General features: G+C 46.5%; 2 protein-coding genes across 10 annotated transcripts in view; one reads left to right on the top strand and one right to left on the bottom strand.

Moving 5' to 3' along the window:
- Positions 1–16,951, top strand: part of LOC115635694 (zinc finger protein 501-like) — a 44,940-nt gene extending 27,989 nt beyond the window's left edge. For 7 of the 9 annotated variants that reach the window (XM_030534830.1, XM_030534829.1, XM_030534834.1 and 4 more), the window contains one exon: positions 7,892–9,988. In XM_030534830.1, the coding sequence (XP_030390690.1) occupies positions 7,972–9,009 (1,038 nt within the window). In that variant the 5' untranslated portion in view covers positions 7,892–7,971 and the 3' untranslated portion in view covers positions 9,010–9,988. Of the gene's footprint in view, positions 1–7,888; positions 9,989–15,397 lie in introns of those variants that run through there. The other 2 variants (XR_003996658.1, XM_030534837.1) reach the window with 2 other exon arrangements.
- The window catches only part of LOC115635670 (zinc finger protein 436-like), a 340,481-nt gene that overhangs the window by 213,161 nt on the left and 107,917 nt on the right, over positions 1–19,403 (bottom strand). The window lies entirely within an intron of this gene.

The following is a 19,403-nucleotide window of genomic DNA, read 5'->3' on the forward strand; positions in this document are numbered from 1 at the left end:
CAGCCAAATACACATTTGAAAATAAAGAAAACAAACATAAGCCTAACTGGCCTTATCTACCTAGTACTTACAATTCTGAGCACATAAGAGACTGTATCAGAGAGACTGGAGAGAAACTTGGTTGCACATCTGGTCACTCTCAGAACACAGAGAGAACAATAACCAAATTCTAACAGCACACACAAAGCCTTTCCTCCCTCAAGATTTGAAAGTATCCTGTCCCCTGATTGGTCCTCTGGTCAGGTGACAGCCAGGCTCACTGATCTTGTTAACCCTTTACAGGCAAAAGAGATATAAAGTACTTCTGTTCTATTAACTCCTACTATCTGTTTATGACAGACTCCTTCACCAATTCCCTGGTGAGTCCTCTGGTCAGGTGTTAGCTAGGCTAGATGAACTTTTTAACCCTTTACAGGTAAAAGAGGCATTAACCCTTAACCATCTTTTTATGACACGCCCCCCAAATCTCAGACAGTGTTGAACCACACTGGCGGTGATTTCTTCTTAGAACTTTAGAATAAACAGATTAATAAAACACATGCACCTTTACATATACTACTACTTATGTGAAACTGCAAGATTTTTCACATTCCAAGGACAATTTAACCAGTTAACTCTGGGAAACGTTCACGGAAGAGTGCATCAGCTACTTTGTTAGAAGCTCCTGAAATGTGTTGAATTTCAAAATTAAAATCTTGGAGAGCTAAACTCCATCGAAGAAGTTTTTTGTTGTTTCCCTTGGCAGTATGAAGCCACTTTAGCGCAGCATTGTTGGTTTGTAGCTGGAAACGCCGTCCCCAAACGTATGGGCGTAGCTTTTCCAGGGCATACACAATGGCGTAGCATTCTTTTTCACTGATTGGCCAGTGGCTTTCCCTCTCAGGCAGTTTCTAATTGGGTGAGCATTACCTGTGTCAATGGAGTGGTACGCCTGTTCAGTCCATCCTGGGGTGGCTGAGAACATTGGTGCAAAGCTAGTGCACAGCTCCTTGATCTGTTGCCGCTGCAGACGTTCCAGGGTTGTGGAGAGGTTCACCTCTTCCATGCCACCATTACTTTTTCCTTCGTAGTAGACACCTTCAGGCCACTCAGCGTCATCTCCTCCCTGGGATGTAAACTGACAAACCTTTAATTCTCTGAAATAAAAGGGCTTTAGAGAATTAACATGGTACACTTTAGGCTTTAGGGTTGAGATGGGGAATGCTATGAGATAGTTAACAGCTCCCAGGCGCTCTTGGACTGTGAATGGCCCTTCCCATGATGCTTCCATCTTATGGGCCTGTTGCGCCTTTAAGACCATAACCTGGTCCTCTACTTTGAAGGAACACTCTCTGGTATGTTTATCATACCAGGCCTTTTGCTCTTCCTGAGAATCCTTTAGGTTTTCTTTAGCAAGGGCTAAAGAGTGTCAGAGGGTGCTTTGTAGGTTGCTTACAAAGACTAGAATGTTAGTTCCTGGAGAAGGCGTAAACCCCTCCCATTGCTGCTTCATCAACTGTAATGGCCCCTTAACCTCGTGGCCATACACAAGTTCGAATGGTGAAAATCCTAAACTGGGATGTGGCACAGCCCTGTAGGCAAAAAGCAACTGCTGCAACACTAGGTCCCAACCATTGGAGTGTTCATTTACGAATTTACGTATCATGGCCCCCAAAGTTCCATTAAACATCTCCACCAGGCCATTGGTTTGATGGTGGTAAGGGGTGGCAACCAAGTGATTCACCCCATGAGCTTTCCACAGATTTTTCATGGTCCTTGCCAGGAAATTAGTTTCTGAATCTGTAAGGATGTCGGAAGGCCATCCTACCCTGGCAAAAATGTCTGCTAAGGCCTGGCACACAGTTTTAGCCCTGGTGTTGCTTAGAGCTACTGCTTTCGGCCATCGAGTAGCAAAATCCATGAAAGTCAGTATGTACTGCTTTCCTCTGGGGGTCTTTTTTGGGAAAGGACCCAGAATATCCACAGCTACTCGCTGAAATGGAACCTCAGTTATGGGGAGTGGCTGGAGAGGGGCTTTGACCTGGTCTTGGGGCTTTCCCACTCGTTGGCACACCTCACAAGACCGGACATAATTAGCAATGTCCTTGCCCATTCCCTCCCAGTGGAAAGACTTCCCCAACCGGTCCTTGGTTCTGTTCACCCTGGAATGACCACTGGGATGATCATGGGATAAGCTCAAGAGCTTTATCCGGTACTTAGTTGGAACTGCCAACTGTCTCTGAGGACGCCAGTCTTCCTGGTGTCCACCAGAAAGAGTCTCCTTGTATAAAAGTCCTTGTTCTACAACAAACCGGGATCGATTAGAAGAGCTGAGAGGCAATTAGGTGCTCCGTGCCACCACCTAAGCTTTCTGAAGGCTGTCATCTGCTTCCTGCTCAGCCTGGAACTGTTCCCTTGAGGCTGGAGACATCAGTTCCTCCTTAGACTATGGACTTTGCCTTGGTCCCTCTGGAAGCGATGTAGGTGATGGGGTTGTTTTCGTTGATTGTTAACCGCTTTCTGCTGGTGCACGATGTGATATTTCAGGCACTGGCTGAGCCTCTTGGGTAGGGTTGTCCGCTGGTTCTGCCAGTTCAGGCCTGCTGGTGCCCTCTGGCGTTGGAGTTGTAGATGGGTTTGCAAGTGCTGGAGTCAGTGCTGGCAACAGTTCTGGTGCTGGTTGCTTTGCCAGTTCCGGTTCTGGGACTGGATTCATTATGGCTGTAGCATTCATGGGTAGAAGATCCGGTTCCACCACCTCTGTCTGGGTCTCTGGTAACACAGACGGGGCCCTGGTGGACGACTCAGGAACAGGGATGGGTGTGGAAGCTTGCTTGGCCTGGCTGCGTGTGACCATTCCCACCCTCTTGGCCAGCTTCACATGGTTGGCCAAGTCTTCCCCCAGTAGCATGGGGATGGGATAATTGTCATAGACTGCAAAAGTCCACATTCCTGACCAGCCCTTGTACTGTATCGGCAACTCAGCTGTAGGCAAGTTTAAAGATTTTGACATGAATGGGTGAATTGTCACTTAGGCCTCTGGGTTGATGAATTTGGGGTCCACTAAGGATTGGTGGATAGCTGACACTTGTGCCCCCGTGTCTCTCCACGCGATAAACTTCTTTCCGCCCACTCTCAAGGTTTCCCTTCGCTCCAAGGGTATTTGAGAGGCATCTGGGCCTGGGGATCTTTGATGTGATTGTGGTGTAATGAACTGTAATCGGTTGGGGTTTTGGGGGCAGTGAGCCTTTATGTGTCCCAGTTCATTACATTTAAAACATCGCCCAGCTGACTGGTCACTGGGACGAGGTGGGTTGCTGGAGACTGGTGAGGTAGGACAATAAGGGATCTGGGGCTTTCCTTGGGTTATAGGTGGGGCCTTGGGTTGCCCCCGGTGATAGGGTTTAGTTTTGGTTTGCCACCTCTGATATTCACTCCAACTGCTAGTAGTTTTTTCTTTTCTGCCACTTCCACCCATTTGGCTCCAATCTGCCCCACCTCGGTTACAGTTTTGGGCTTCCCATCTAGGATGTACCTTTCTATTTCCTCAGGAACACCCTCTAAGAACTGCTCCATTTGCATTAGGAATGACAGCTCTTCCAGAGATTCAGCACTTGCTCCTGATATCCAGGCATCCCAATTCTTTCCAATGTGGTAGGCGTGTTGGGTAGATGACACATCTGGTTTCCACCTTAGGGCTCTGAACCTCCGATGGGCATGTTCAGGTGTTAGCCACATTCTGATTCTGGCCTTGGTTTGAAAAAGTTTATAATAGTTCATGTGTTCCTTAGGCATTTCAGCCGCCACCTCTGCTAAGGGTCCACTGAGCTGTGGCCTCAGCTCTATCATGTACTGGTCTGTAGGGATGCTGTACCCATGGCAGGCTCTTTTGAAATTTTCTAAGAAGGCCTCAGTGTCATCACCTGCCTTGTAGGTGGAGAATTTTCTGGGATGGGAAACAGTACCTGGAGAAGGGTTGTTAGGGTTGGCTGGTAACTCCTGCTTAGCCCTTGCTAATTCCAGGGCATGCTTGTTCGCCTCCCTCTGGATCTCCATCTCTTTTTCTTTTGCCTCCATAGCTCTTTTGTAGGCAGCCTCTTCTCTGGCCATCTGTCTGTCATGTTCCTTTTGGTGCTCCTCAGCCTGGAGTTTGGCCAATTCTAGTTGTTGCTGTATGGTTTTTTTCTCCTTGCCTGACATTTTTCCCTGCTCTGCCTGAGCTATCTTGGTTTGCGAGGCAAAAAAAAAAAAAAAACAACAAAAAACCCCATAGCTTTTAACTGGATTTCTCAGAATGAGAAGAAACCAGAAAAACTGGTTTGTAACTTGTCTTTTGCAAACTGTTAGTTACCCTCCAGCTAAGCTCAGCTGGAAATCCTTTCTAGCAAAGCTTTGTTAGAAAAACCTTTATCTGTTTGCCTTCAGGGTATCTCTCCTTCACTGCTTCCCCAGCATCTCAAAGGAGGAAAAAAAAATCTGACTTTTGGTTCCTAAAATATCCCTCACCGCTGCTCACTATGTCAAGATTCCTTCCCCACTCCGAACTTTAGAGTACAGATGTGGGGACCTGCATGGACACTTCTAAACTTAATTACTAGCTTAGATCTGGTATCACTGCCACTGTCCAGAATTTTCAGTGTCTGGATCACTCCCTTTCCCCCCAAAACCTTCCCCTCCCTGGGTAGCCTTGAGAGACTCCTTCACCAATTCCCTGGTGAGTTCAGACCCAATCCCTTGGATCTTAAAATAAGGAGAAATTAACCACCCCCCCTCCTTTCTCCCACCAATTCCTGGTGAGTCCAGGTCCAATCCCCTTGGATCTAAAAACAAGGAGAAATTAACCACCCCCCCTCCTTTCTCCCACCAATCCCTGGTGAGTCCAGATCCAATCCCCTTGGATCTAAAAACAAGGAAAAATCAATCAGCTATTAAGAAAAAGTATTTTAATTAAAGAAAAGAAAGGTAAAAGAAAACCCTCTGGGAGAGAGTAGCATACCAGCTACTCTCACAGACAACTGATTCAAAACACAGAGGATGTTCCCCTGGGCACAAATTTAGTTACACAAAAAAAATACCCAAATACCAAATTTGATTCTACCTCTAATTGCATAAGACAGGTTACAAAGAAATAAACATAAACTTATTTATTCCTTTCTAAAACTTACTACTCTGATAAGAGGCTGGTTCCTTGATCTTTTTCACTCTGGCTGAAACTGAAACTCTAAACAAAGGAAAAACTTCCCTCTTTCCTTTTGAAACATCTTGTTCCCCGATTGGTTCCTCTGGTCAGGTGTTAGCTAGGCTAGGTGAACTTTTTAACCCTTTACAGGTAAAAGAGGCATTAACCCTTAACCATCTGCTTATGACATTTTTATCAAAGTAACCAAAATCGGCATGAGTTGCACCGACAGTACTCGCCATTCAGAACAATCAGTTGGCCCAGAGCTACTCACTGAAGAACACTCATAATTAGCAAGAGTATATAAGGGATATCTATGCTCTTGCTTCAAGACAAAAATCAGCTTCTGTCTTAGTGAGACTGTATCTGTATGTGCAGGTTATTCTGTAATTGCCCATGACTGGATTCCTCACACCTTCCCCTGTACTATCTGGTCCTCAACTCTGACATGACCCTAGTCTGATGTGAGGTAGCTGGGAGATAGAGATACTGCTCCAGAGAGCCCACTAGTATGAACTGGTGCAGCACGAAGGGTGGGATACCAGGCTAGATGGGCCCATTTTTCCGATCTACTGTGGCAGCTGCTGTCACCCTGTGCTCCTAATTCTGAAGAACAAGCAGGTTTGAGAATTTTTCTGCCCATCCAAGGAGAATTTGTGAACATAAAAACTGGGAAAATGCACTGTTCTGTTCAGGTTCTGGACTGCGCCCATCGGTGTGATATCTGAGCCCTGTGAAATGAGAAATTATGAATGACTTGCTCAGCTCAAACAGATGGGCTTAATTAGTCCTGCCTCTGCCTAGTCCCCACGCTGTTGCGGGAGTGTGCTATCCTGGGGACAGTGTCAGGGGAATCCCCCAAAGCAGCTTTGATTCAGACTCCCTTATTCATGGGGGAAGGGGTGTTAAAAAAAAGTCTTGGTGATTTTCTATCTTGTGCTGGATGCTGGGAAAACGCTAGGAAATGTTAAAACAAATTACTATAATTTGTTTTTACATTTCCAATTCCTGTCTCTCAGGTTCCTGTCCTCCAGTTCTGGGTAGAGGGGATGGACTAGTGGAGGGCTGTGGACTGGGAATAGACTATGTTCAACTTATTGACATTAAGGCAGAAGGGACCACTGTGTTCATCTAATCCAGTGATCACCAACTGGTCTATCACGATCGACTGGTCAATCCTAAAGGATCTCCCAGTCAATCACAATCTCCAGTGGTGTACTGGGGCTGCCGCTAAGGCAGGCTCTCTAGCCTGCCCCTACCACCTGCCATAGCCCTGGGGGAGAGGAGGCAGAGATCTCCCTCCATGCGCTACTCCTGCCTGCAAGCACCACCCCTGCAGCTCGCATTGGCTTGATTACCGGGGAGGGTCCCTGGCCTGCATGGTGCTTCCATTGGCTGAGAAAGGGGAGCTGTGGCCAACGGGAGCTGCAGGGGTGGTGCGTGCAGAGAGGGGCAGCATGCAGAGCCACGTGCGCCCCGCCCCCCGAGGGGCCACAGGGGCTTATTGGACAAGGGCGGTGTGGGGCCAGGGTAGGTAGGGAGCCTGCCTTAGTGGCAGCCATGCTGAACCGCCAACCGGGAGCCACCAGAGGTAAGTGCTGCCCAGCAGGAGGTAAGTGCCCCCCAGCCCTGAGCCTGCTCCAGTAGCTAGCGCCCCATGTCCCCTCCTGCACCCCAAGCCCCAGCCTTGACCCTGTCCCAGAGCCTGCACCCTGTATCCCCTCCTGCAGCCCAACCCCTTGCCCCAGCCCTGACCACCCTCCTAGAGCCAGTACCCTGTACTCCCTCCTGCACCCCAACACTCTGCCCCAGCCCAGAGCCCCCTCCTCCACCCAAACTCCCTCCCAGAGCTTGCACCCCTCACCCCCTCCTGCACCCCAACCTCCTGCCCCAGGCTTAGCACAGAGCTTCCTCCAACTCTGTGAACTCCTCAGCCCCAGCCCAGAGCCCACACCCCCTCCCGAACCCCAACCCCCTGCCCCAGCTTGGTGAAAGTGAGTGAGGGTTGAGGAGAGGGAGCAGCAGAGATGGGGGGGATGGAGTGAGCGGGGCGGGGCTTTGGGGAAGGGGCAGGTTAGATCCTGGGTTGCCCTTACATTCAAAAAGTGATCTTGGGCATAAAAAGGTTGGAGACCGCTGATCTAGTCTGACCTCCTGCACCATGCAGGCCAGGAACCCTCCCTGGTAATCAAGCTCGTTACTTGTGGTTGAACCACAGCAGGATTTTTTGGAAGTGACAGTTTCCAGCGTGGACGACTCCCTGTGTGACCTTGGGCATCGGTGTCTCTGTTCCCATCTGTACAGTAGGGGCAGTGGCAAGGGCCTACCTCATGGGGTTATGTGAGGGGAAATACATTAAAGAGTTGAGGTGCTCAGATACTGCAGTGATGAGGGCCATATAAATAGCTAGCAAAACTGCCAGTGGCATGGGGGCTGGTTTCTTTGCCTCTGTTTCCCCCTGCCCCCATCCTTTTGTCTATTTAGATGAAGTTTGTGGGGGTAGGGACTGTCTTTCACTGTGTATCTGTGGAGTGCCTGGCACAATGGGGCCCTGATCTCAGTGAAAATCTGTAGGCACTGCTGGGATATGAATTTATTTTTATTAATCAGGGGTTTATTATACAACCAAGAGTGGGGCCCATCATGCTGGCTGCTATATGAACACAAAGCAATAGACAGTCCCTTCCCTGAAGTAATGGCTAATGCCTGGGCTCTCTCTCTCTGCTCCAGCAGATGACAGCGCTGTGAGTGAGCACAAGGAGGTGAATATTTCTCCACAGGCCCCAGGGGTCAAGTGCAAGTAGCAACCTGAAATGTCACCCAAAAAATCCAAGGGGAATGTGGCCAAGACCCTGGAGAAGAAGAAGCCCAAGAACAAGCGTAAGTCAGAGAAGCCAAAGCGCAGCCCCCCCGAGGAGGAGACCCTGGTTTACCAGCCGCTGCCCAAGGGTGACAGGCCCAACCTGTGCTCCGAGTGTGGGAAGAGCTTCCTGCACAGCTCGGATCTGGTGAACCACCAGCGCATCCACACGGGTGATAAGCCTTTCATCTGCACTGATTGCGGCAAGAGCTTTCGGCAGAGCTCCACACTTATCACCCACCAGCGCATCCACACCGGCGAGACCCCCTACGAGTGCAGCTACTGCGGGAAGAGCTTCCGCGTCAGCTCCAACTTCGTGCGGCACCAGCGCATCCACACGGGCGAGAAGCCCTACAAGTGCCCTATCTGTGGGAAGAGCTTCACAGACAAGTCAACCCTGACCCAGCACCAGCGCACCCACACCGGCGAGAAGCCCTACAAATGCGCTGACTGTGGGAAGAGCTTCAGCCGCAGCTCCCACCGCAAGCGGCACCTGCGGAACCCGCCTGCCAAAGGCCGGAGCAAGTGCTCCCACCGGAGCGGGGAGGCCGCCGTGGCCAAGGCCAAGGAGATCAAGGTCAAAAAGCGGACGCCGACCATCGAGATTCCCAACACGTGCACTGAGTGCTGGCAGAGCTTCAGCCAGAACTCGGACCTGGTCAAACACATGCGGATCCACACAGGAGAGAAACCCTTCAAATGCACTCACTGCGGGAAGCGCTTCAGCGTCAGCTCCAACCTGACCCGGCACCAGCGCATCCACACTGGGGAGAAACCCTACAAGTGTCCCGACTGCGGGAAGAGCTTCACCGACAAATCCACCCTGACCCAGCACCAGCGCATCCATACGGGCGAGAAGCCCTACATCTGCATCTACTGTGGGAAGAGCTTCAGCCGCAGCTCCCACCATAAGAGACACGAGAGAACCCACTCCGGCGAGAACCCTGACACCTTCCTGCCCTTGTGGCACTACCCCAGTCAGAACTTCTAGAGTTGCTGACCCCTCTGACAGGGCCTCCAGAGACAGGGGTGGGGTGGGGAGGGGCAGGCTGTATGATTGGCTGGGTTATGGGGACAGGAGAGTGTCAGGGGGACAGCTGGCTCATAGGATAACTGATTGGTGAGGACCCTGGGGACATGGAAATTTAGTGACTTAAGAAAGAGGTGTGTGTGTGCATCTGTGATTGTGTGTGTTGTGTGTATGTGCTTCATGTGTGCTTTATAGAATCATAACAATGTAGGGTTAGAAGGGATCTCAAGAGGCCATCTAGTATATCTCCCTGTGCTGAGGCCTAGACCATCCCTGACAGGTGTTTGTCTGACCTCTTCTTTAAAACCTCCAGTGATGGGAACTCCACAGTCTCTTAGTAACCTCTTCCAGCGCTGAACTAGTCTTATAGTTACAAAGTTTTTCCTGATATCTGACCTAAATCTCCATTGCTGCAAACAGCCTATTCTTATCCCACCAGCAGTGGGCATGGAGAACAATGGATGGCCTTCCTCTTTAAAACAGCCATTAAAATATTTGAAGACTGTTATCAGGTCCCCCCTTGGTCTACTGATCTCTGGGTTAAACGTGCCAGTTCTAGCAACCTATCTTCACAGGTCAAGTTTCTAAGTCTCTTACCACTTTTTGCTCTCCTCTCGACTCTCTCCAATCTGATCCCCTCTTTTTCAAAGTGTGGTACCCAAAACTAGACACAGTATTCCAACTGAGGCCTCACCAGTGCTGAATAGAGCAGAACAAACACCCCATGTGTCTTTCGTATGATGCTCCTGTTAATATGTCCCAGAGTGAAATTTCCCTTTTTTTCAACTGCATCACGTTGAATCTTATTCAATTTGTGATCCAGCATGAGCCCCAGATCCTTTCTTGCTGTATGGTTGCCTAGACAGTTATTCCTCATTTTGTCTTTGTGCATTTCATTTTTTTATTTCCTAAGTGTAGTTCTTGAATTTCATCTTATTGATTTTGGACCAATTCTCTAATTTGTCAAGGTCATTCTGAAGTCTAATCCTGTCCTCCGTAGTGCTTGCAACCCCTCCCAGCGTGGTGTCATCCAGAGATTTTAGATTTTATAAGTCATCATACAAGTCATTAACAGAAACATTGAATAGTACTGGACTGAGGACAGACCTGTGGGACCCCGCTGGATACATATTCCTAATCTGATATCAAATCATTGATAACTACTCTTTGAATACGGTCTTTTAACCAGTTGTGCACTCACTTTGTAGTAATTTCATCTAGACCCCATTTTCCTAGTTTGCTTATGAGAATGTCATGTGGCAATGTGTCAAAAGCTTTGCTAGTCAAGATTTATTGTGTCTACTTCCTCCCCCAGCCACTAGGCCAGTAACCCTATCAAAAAGGGATATTAGGTTGGGATTTGGCATGATTTATTGTTGACAAATCCATGCTGGCTGTCACTTATCATCCTATTAGCCTCTAGGTGCTTACAAATTGTTTGTTTAATAATTTTTTCCATATCTTTCTGGATTTTGAAGTTAGACTGATTAGTCTGTAATTTCCTTCCCCCCTTTTTAAAGATAAGTGCTATGTCCCCACCCTTCTCCAGTCCTCTGGGATCTCACCCATCCTCCATGAGCTCTCAAAGATAATTCTAAGGGTTCAGAGATTGCTTCAGCTTGTTCCTTAAATTACTTCAGCTATTTCCTTAAGTACCTTAGAGTGAATTTCACCAGGCCCTTGCAACTTGAATACTTCATCTATCTTATCTAAATATTCTTTTACCCATTTTCCCTATTCTGGCTTGTCTTCCTTCCCCCCTGTTAACGTTAACAGTGTTAATCACCTGGTCACAGTCCACTCTTTTAGTGAAGACTGACGCAAAAATGGCCTTAAACACTTCAGCCTTCTATGTGTCATCCTTTATTGCTCTTTTTTTCTCCATTGAATACTGGACCTGCACTTTCTACCTTCTTACTCTTCTAATGTATTTACAGACCCTCATCTTATTGCCCTTTATGTCTCTTGCAAGGTGTAACTCATTTTATGTCTTAGCCTTTCTGATTTTGTCCCTACATGCTTGTGCTATTCTTTTGTACTAATCTGTAGCAATTTGTCCTTGTTTCTACTTTTTGTACCATTCCTTTTTGATTTTCAGGTTATTAAAGAACTCCTGATGCAGCTATATTGGTATGTTACTATTCTACCTAGAGGTTGCTGTTGAGTCTTTAATATTGTCTCTTTTAGAAACTACCTCTATAACTCCTTTTTCCCTTAGATTTCCTTCCAATTCCTATCAATTCTCTGAGTTGTTGAAATTTGCTTTTTTAAAGTGCATTGTCTGTATTCTGTTGCTCTCACTCCTTCCTGCCCTTAGAATCACAAAATCTGTCATGCTCACTTTCACACAAGTAGCTGGACTTCAGATTCTAACCAGTTCCTCCCTGAACATAAAGACATAAGAATGGCCATATCAGGTCAGGCCAATTGTCCATCTAGCCCAGTATTTTGTCTTCTGACAGTGGCCTGTGCCAGGTGCTTCAGAAGGAATGAATAGAACAGAGCAGTTTTCGAGGGATTCACCCTGTTACCTAGCCACAGCATCTAGCAGTTAGGTTTCTGGGGTTTCTGTCCCTGCCCATCCTCCAGGAACTTATCTAGTTCTTTATTGAACCCAGTTATAGTTTTGGCCTTCACAACATAGTCTGGCAAAGAGTTCTACATGCTCACTGTGTGTTGTATGAAGAATTACTTCCTTATGTTTGTTTTCAACCCCTTGCCTATTAATTTCATTGGGTGACCCCTGGTTCTTGTGTTATGTGAAGATGTAAATAACACTTCCGGATTCATTTTTGTCCGCACCAGTCATCATTTTATTTACATCTATCACATATCCCCTCAGTCATCTCTTTTCCAAGCTGCACTCTCCCAGTCTTTTTAACCTCTCCTCGAATGGAAGCTGTTCCATTCCCCTAATAATTTTTATTGCCCTTCTCTGTATTTTTTTCAATTTTAATATATCTTTTTTGAGATGGGGTGATCTGAACTGCACAGGGTATTGAAGGTGTGAGCGTACCATGGATTTATATAAAGGCATTATGATATTTTCTGTCTTATTATTTATCTCTTTCCTGATGGTTCCTAACATTCTGTTAGCTTTTAAAGCTCCTTCCCATTGCCTGAGCTATGTACAGAGGTTTTGGTCTCTGTGAGACTCAGATCTTTTGTTTTAACAGATCATTGGCCTGTATGATATGAGTTCCAGGCTCTCAGCTCTGTCTCCGGCAGCTCAGGTATCTACATCAAAAAACACTCCCAGGATCAAGATCAGGACTAGCTGGGCCCCTGGGGACAGTGTCATCTGGGAAATGAAGGCTTTTATGGGGCAGAAACTGAACTTCTGTCTTCTCCCTGGAACCGATTCCTGCAGACCAGGGGAGAAGAGAATGAGTGGTTGGGTGTGTGAGCGCAAGTGTGTGTATACATGCATGCATGTGTGTGCGCAAGTATTGTGTACATGCATGCATGTGTGTGAGAGTGTGAGTGGTTATGTGCCTGGTTGTGAGTGTGCAGGTATGTGCATGTATGTGTGGATGTGAGAGATGTAGGGGTGTGTGTGTATGTGCACACAGTTTGGACTGCACTGCCAGTGCTGTGCATCACACAGGGTCGCTGAACCTGGCTCCTCTCCCCAGCACTGATCCCCATCTCTCTCTCGTGCAGTTTGTTGAATCTGACATGGATCTGGTGGATCCCCCTGGGCTGATACATTTAGAAAAGGGAGGTTGTCGCTCCTTTCCTGTGTAAATAGCTCCTCCCCCCAGTTATTAATGTTACTGTCTCTCTGCGCTGGCCCGCACAGCTGTGGTTGTGAGAGAACCCCTCCAGCTCATACATGACACATGGGGCCGAGCTGCACCCATAAAGGACACGGATTGTCATTAACAAAACCTTTTGAACCAAACATCAGCCCCAGCTCCAGTTTGTCTTGGTGTCAGAGCTGAGCTGATGAGAGGACAGAGCTGGGGGCTGGAGATTCCCTAATTCTGCAGCTGGGGTGAATTACATTCCCTTCAGTCCATCCCTTGTTACCCTGCTCCCCATATCACAACCAGCCCATTCATTGACATCTCTGCCCCAGAACAGCGAGCTGGGTGCTGCCGTGGTTCTGCTCCCCTGGCTCTGACTACCTGGGTCTCAGTCTCCAGAGTTTGTTCCTTCCCTGGAACTTGGGTCAGTTCAGGGGACTGACAGCTGCACCAGTAGAGTCCTGGAGCCCAGGGTGTGTGTTGGAAACTGCTCAGAGGTGGAGCAACTTCTCCCAGGGAGGCTGGGTGCATGGACCCTCACGGCTGGGTTGCAGCATGTCTCCTCCCTTGCAGGGTCTCCAGAGCAGAGACACAAAGACAAATCAAGGCTTCCCCAACATCATGCAGCTGGCTGGGCATGTCCTAGCCAGACTCTGGCCCTGGCTTTTGACTGGGCATTTGTAGCCCCTTTGGGAGCATTTGCTTTTCTTCATAAGAAACCTGTAGCAATGCAAGAAGAGTGGTGTCAGCTGCCTCCTCAGACAGTACCTGTGATGGTCCCTCTCTGGGCTTGCCCAGCACATCTCTATTGGCCTAGGCTAAGAGCAGCTACAGCCGAGCTCCTTTTGACCTAAGCAGATCCCCTGACACACGGCAGGGCCAGTCTGAGGAGGGCAAAGCTGCAGGGAGTCCATTTGCTGAGACCGTGTGGCGCCTAGAGCCTCAGCATGCAGGAAGGGGCACTGTGCATCTGGAGCTCACTGGACTGCAGAATGACCCTGGTGAGCAGCACTCATGGAAGGATTGGCACTATCAGCTTCTGTCCCCTGAAAACGCCTGCAGCATTTCCAGCTGGATACAGGGTTCTCGTCTGTGTCCTGTCCAAAGTGATGGGCTTCGTGGCTGTGCAGCGTTCAGCAGAACTGCTGGCCAGCAGTGCGGGAAGGAGGCTGACACTTCACAGGACTGGCTAAAAGCAGTGTTCCACAGAGTTAGCTGTTTTCTCTGTGAGTGACTTCTCTGCCACTGGGTGACAATTTCTAAGAAAATGTTTATTATTTGAAATGGGTTTGAGTAGTTTTTATGAACATATTTGAAATTGGGATTGTTTGCAAAATGTAGAAGTTTTCCATCAGTTATGCAGTAGTTGTGATTTTCTGTTTTGAGCTGTGCCATTTGTCTGTCTGGATCATCTATCTGTTGATGGCCCCTGTCACCATATTGTATGAGTGCCTCCACAGTGTTTCAATATAGAGGTAAGGAATATCACATGGTACAGATTCTGTTCCCTGATTGGTGGACTGACCTGACCTTTATAAACTGCTTCCATCCACAATTCATTTTCTTTCATTGCAAAACAAATTTTGTTCGTTCCTCGAACAAATCTCAGCTAAAGGCTTCTGGCCATGAATACTGGTTTGGGCAAAGCTCTATTTGGAGAACTGTTCACAAATAACAGGGCATGAACAAAACAATTTGAAATCTAGTCTTCAGTTCAAGGAACTGTTCGCCTGGTTTTTACACTGCTCAGTCTGCTTTAGTCCAATTAAAGATGCTGTTCATTATTTTGGGTCAAAACAAAATACACAGGTGATGTATCGCTGACTGCACTGGAAAGGCACAAGTGTCTAATGAAACTTGGCCTATGTTGCAACAAAATTCCAGCCTGTGGAGGCTGCAAGAGCTACTGAGCTGAAGACATCAGAACAGGAATTATTAGACTGGCTCTGACACATAGTCCCTCCAGCTCAATCTCCCATCTCTAACAGCGGCCAGAACTAGACACTTAACAGGAAGGTGCCAGAAACTGTGCAGTGGGCAATTATTGAGTGGCCTCCCCATAGGACAGCTTTTCTCTGGGAGCCAGCAGAGTTCACATCACTGTCTGCAGAAGCATCTTTTCTGTGCGGGATTCTTTGGTTCTTTCTCATGGTGAGTCTGATAATGAAACTGTGCTTATAAGGAAATCAAGCTGTGAAAATACAGGTTTTTAGAAGAAGGATCCTCTGACAGAGAGAGAGAGTGTGCAGAACATGCGATGCTGTGGTATGGGATACATGTCGTGGCTGGAGTTTCCAAAGGGGCACTGTTTTAAGGTGACAGATACAAAGGGTGAATGAATACAGCTGAGCAGAGACAGAACACATTCTGCATTTCAGTAGGCAGACAAATTGCTTGGTAAAAGTTATATCAATTTTGTCATCAGTTCAACCCATTTGCCCCATCTTCCCTCGGAGAGTTCACAGATAATCTTACACAGTGAGGCTCTCCATGGCTCTTTCTTCTGATCATTTCTCTTTCCACAGACACCATTTTGTTCTGCATCCCTTGGCAGCAGTGACAAGAATCCTAAATACATTCATGTCTTTATGTCATTTCAGCAACCCCGAACATTTCCGTGACACCAGAGTGTTAGAGATTTGGGGAATGTGTTTCTGAAAGAACTTGTGCATCAATTCTCCAACATCAGACTAGAAACTTTTTCACTTGAGGCAATCCCACATGATACAGAGACACTCCCCTACATCCTGGTGTCCCCTCCAGCGTTTGGATCAGAACTTTGTCTTTATTTTGTTTTGTATTGTTTTGTGTGAAAATATCATTTCTCCAGAAGGAGAATCATGCTGTATTCTTAGTAGCACAGCATTATAGCCTTCCAATCATCTAGGGAGATTTGCTAGGTCATTTCCTTTTCCCAACCTAACCTCCCATTATCATGTCCCTGTAACTATGTAGGAACTAGTTCAGACAATGTAGCTATTTGATTTTGTTTTCTTTTAACCAGAGGTCTCATTATCTTGTAATTTCCTGATATGGGTTTTCTACTGGGGAGAAATCTACTTTTATATGTCCCCAGTTCTTATGGTTTTGTAAATAATATCTTAATTGTAACACAAAAGACCTGTCTTTTGACTTATATTGCTCTTAAAACCATTCTTTTAAACGATTGTATCAATGCTATTTTTCATATCCTTCTGCCTTTAAAACTAGGCTGCCTTAGTACCTTGAGAGTAACTGTGCAAGGCTCACTGGGACAGGAAAGCTGCGCTAACACATCTTACTTTTAAAACTGACTGTAAACAGCTTTTTCCTACATCCTACTGCCATGATTTTAAAGTCCAATTCCTTGGGATAGCTCATTGTCAGTTCACATGGGCCAGAGACTGTCTTTTTGTTCTGTGTCTGTAGAGCACCTAGAACAATGGAGTACTGGGCCACAGCTGGGGCTCAGTTATGAAGAGTAATAATGGGAACAGTCCAAGGGTAGAACCACTGGGAAGCTCTGAATTCTGGCCAGGAAGGGTTGATAGCAAAGTGAAACAAAGTCCAAAGTCAACGAACGCCTTCCCCAGTCTCCTCAGTACAGAGAAGCTGGGGGGGGGGGGAATTCATCTCCAGGAGGAAAGAGGGACATGTTTTTTCTGGCATCCTGAGGCATCTGGGGATTCGACTGTTAGATGGATTTCGTGGGCACAATGCACAATAAATTCAGTGTATCATGTGGATGTCACCACCATATGTCAAACTATCGACTCCCAACCCTGGGCTGTTCTTTCTTACCCTGGTTTCTATTTAGAAATATCAGTACAGATGGGTATTGTTATTATGTGATCATGTTATTCTTTTATATTTGTCTTAATGCCCATCCTTCCATTCCCTGCCTCCTTCCTTTGACTATCTTCATGTCCTAGGTATGGCTCAAATAGGTCCTGATCCTGTGCTGTTAAAGTCAATGAGACTGTTAGAATTGTCAGCTCTTTGGAGCAGGAAGCCTATATAGTTTTTAATCTCTGTAAAGCACCATGCCATGTTATGGTGCCATATAAATATTTATTATTAATGATAGTAGTTAATAATTGTGAAGTCTGGCTGCAGCCACTGTAGTTAGGATTGTAATCCTTTATAATGGAAATGTAATAAACACTGCAACACAAGTAACTTTTGACATTTTCAAAGCTTTGCATCTGCCTATTTTTCCATTTTAGCTGGATCTGTTCAACTGCTTTGGAGGCTGAAAACAAAAACGTTTTCCCCACTGTTTCAAAAACAATTGTTGTGGCTTTTTGTTAATGTGGAACAACTAAAAGGAGAGAGACAGAGAGAGAACCAACTAATATCTGAAACAGAGTTGGCCAAGAAAAGGAAAACTAGTTTTGTCAAAAATGACTAAATGTCTACATTGTTTTCATTTTGAAGGACTTGAAATTGACCTTTTTTTCTTTTAGTGAATTTTTTTTCACTTTTTTAATAAACTTTTTAATCAAAATTTTATTGAAACATTTCATTTACTGAAAACTGGGTTTTCATTTAAAAAAAACCATTAGAATCATTATGATGTTTTCAGTAGTATGTTCAATACAAATATCAATAAATCAGTATTTTCAAGAAAAAAATATCAAGAAAAAAAGGCAATTTTTGTATGGAAAAAAAAATCTATTTGAAAAAATGGTGCCCAACTCTGATATGAAACGTGGCTAGTTTCCCATACTTTTCTTATTTTGCAGAACATTGCATTAAAACCAAGTATACAATGAACCTGGCCCTATCAATCCTCTGGGACTAGCTACAGTCCTATGCCCTAGGTTAGCACATTGGCATGTGTTGGCTGCATCTGTTCCTATTACGGCTCTGGCATATTTGGGCAATGACAAAGCTCCTCCACTCCTGTCTGTTTCTGGCAAGTCTTTCAATAGTTTCCCAGCTATATTCCATGTTTTTCAGCTTGGCTTCCACAGCTCTTCGCCATGTTGTTTTTGGGCAGCCTCATTTTTGCTTGCCTTCAGGTGTCCATCTTATTGCTACCCTGGTGATGGAATCAGTTTCCATCCAAAGCATGTGACCAATCCATCTCCAATGCCTCCTGGCAATGATGGTACTCAATCCTGTTGGCTGCACTGTATCAGTAGATCTTTTTTTGAGATTGTTCTGGGCCAAAAGATACGAAGGATTTTTCTGAGGCAGGTTGTACAACTGTGTAAACAGAGCCATCTTGGTTGCCACCAGGGATTGAACCATGGACCTCCAGAGCTAAAAATGTGACCCTACACAGGGTGAGCTATGGGCCTAACACCACCTGTTATAGACCTGTAGCCTGTGGGCTAGGACACAGCAGATGATGTGTAGCAGAATGAACGCAGATTACACTGCTCAGTTGAGTTCATGGGGACATGCAAAGGGCTTCTTTTTAAACGGCTCCTGATACTGGTGAATGCTGTGTGACCAATGGATAGGTGGTTACCTCCTTCCTACTGCTGACAGGCTGTAATAAAACCTTACAAGCTGTTTAGCTGAGCCTCAAAGCTCCGTTCTGAAGCATCACCCCTGATTTTCAGCCAAGGAAGCAGAGGGCTACGGTCACCTGAGTGCAAGAAGCCAGGCTTCACCTCAGTGCTTACTGAAAGGACAAGCCTGCAGAACCTGCACCTGTCTACCTGGTGCCGCAGCATCTCCATCAGTAACACAGAGGTAATGCTGCCTCTGTCCCTGCATTCTAGCAATGCCACCTAATTTCCCTTTGCTGACTGCACATCTGGCCCTCATTTCATCAGCCTCCTGAGGGGCTAACTTTAGTAGGACAGTTGCCCTCCAGGCAGCTGCACGTGCCCCGACACCACAGGTGTGAACACCCACATAGGTTGGGCTTTAGGGGCGGATATTTGGACATGGGGAAGGGCGTGCAGGGCTGGAGCTGAGCAAACAATAGGGTTTTCTGATCATGGACAAACTGAAAAATCTGGACAAAAAATCCAATTCAAAGAATTTTATTTTTCAATTTTTTTATTGAATTGATGAAGAAAAAATGGTTTTGAATCAACCAAACCTTTTCAGTTGCCAAAACTAATTCTTATTTTGTGTTTTTCATTTCAATCTGGCCATTTCAGGTGTTTTTCACCCCTTTTTTTGAGGGGGGATGCATTTTAAAGAAAAGCTGGCCAAATTTAAAATCAAGGCACCATTTCAAATCAAGTCAAAGCAAAATGTTTCGACTTTCAAAAAAAATTCTGACTAAAACTGTCTGTTGAATTCAACCCAAATTTAACAAATAATTTGAGACAATGAAAAATGCTTTTTTTGTTCAATGAAAGTTTGTTAAAAATTTTTTGCCCAGCTCTATTCAAGGCTCTAGTGCAAACTTTTTGGCCTGAGGGCCGCATCCAGGGCCAGTGCAACCATTTAGGCGAACTAGGCGGTTGCCTAGGGCGCCAAGATTTGAGGGCGCCAAAAAGCGGCGTCCCCCAAAGTTTTTTTAAATGGTTGCAGCCGCTGCTGCTGGAGAGGTAGTCTGAGCTGCCCGCGGCAGCAGCTACCTACAGCCGGCAGCCGAGGGCGCCCCCGGGTCAGCGCGCAGCCGCGGCAGCCCAGCAGCCCGGGGTGCTCCCAGGGTCA

The sequence above is a fragment of the Gopherus evgoodei genome, chromosome 15, assembly GCF_007399415.2.
Source record: "Gopherus evgoodei ecotype Sinaloan lineage chromosome 15, rGopEvg1_v1.p, whole genome shotgun sequence".
NCBI lineage: Eukaryota > Metazoa > Chordata > Testudines > Testudinidae > Gopherus > Gopherus evgoodei.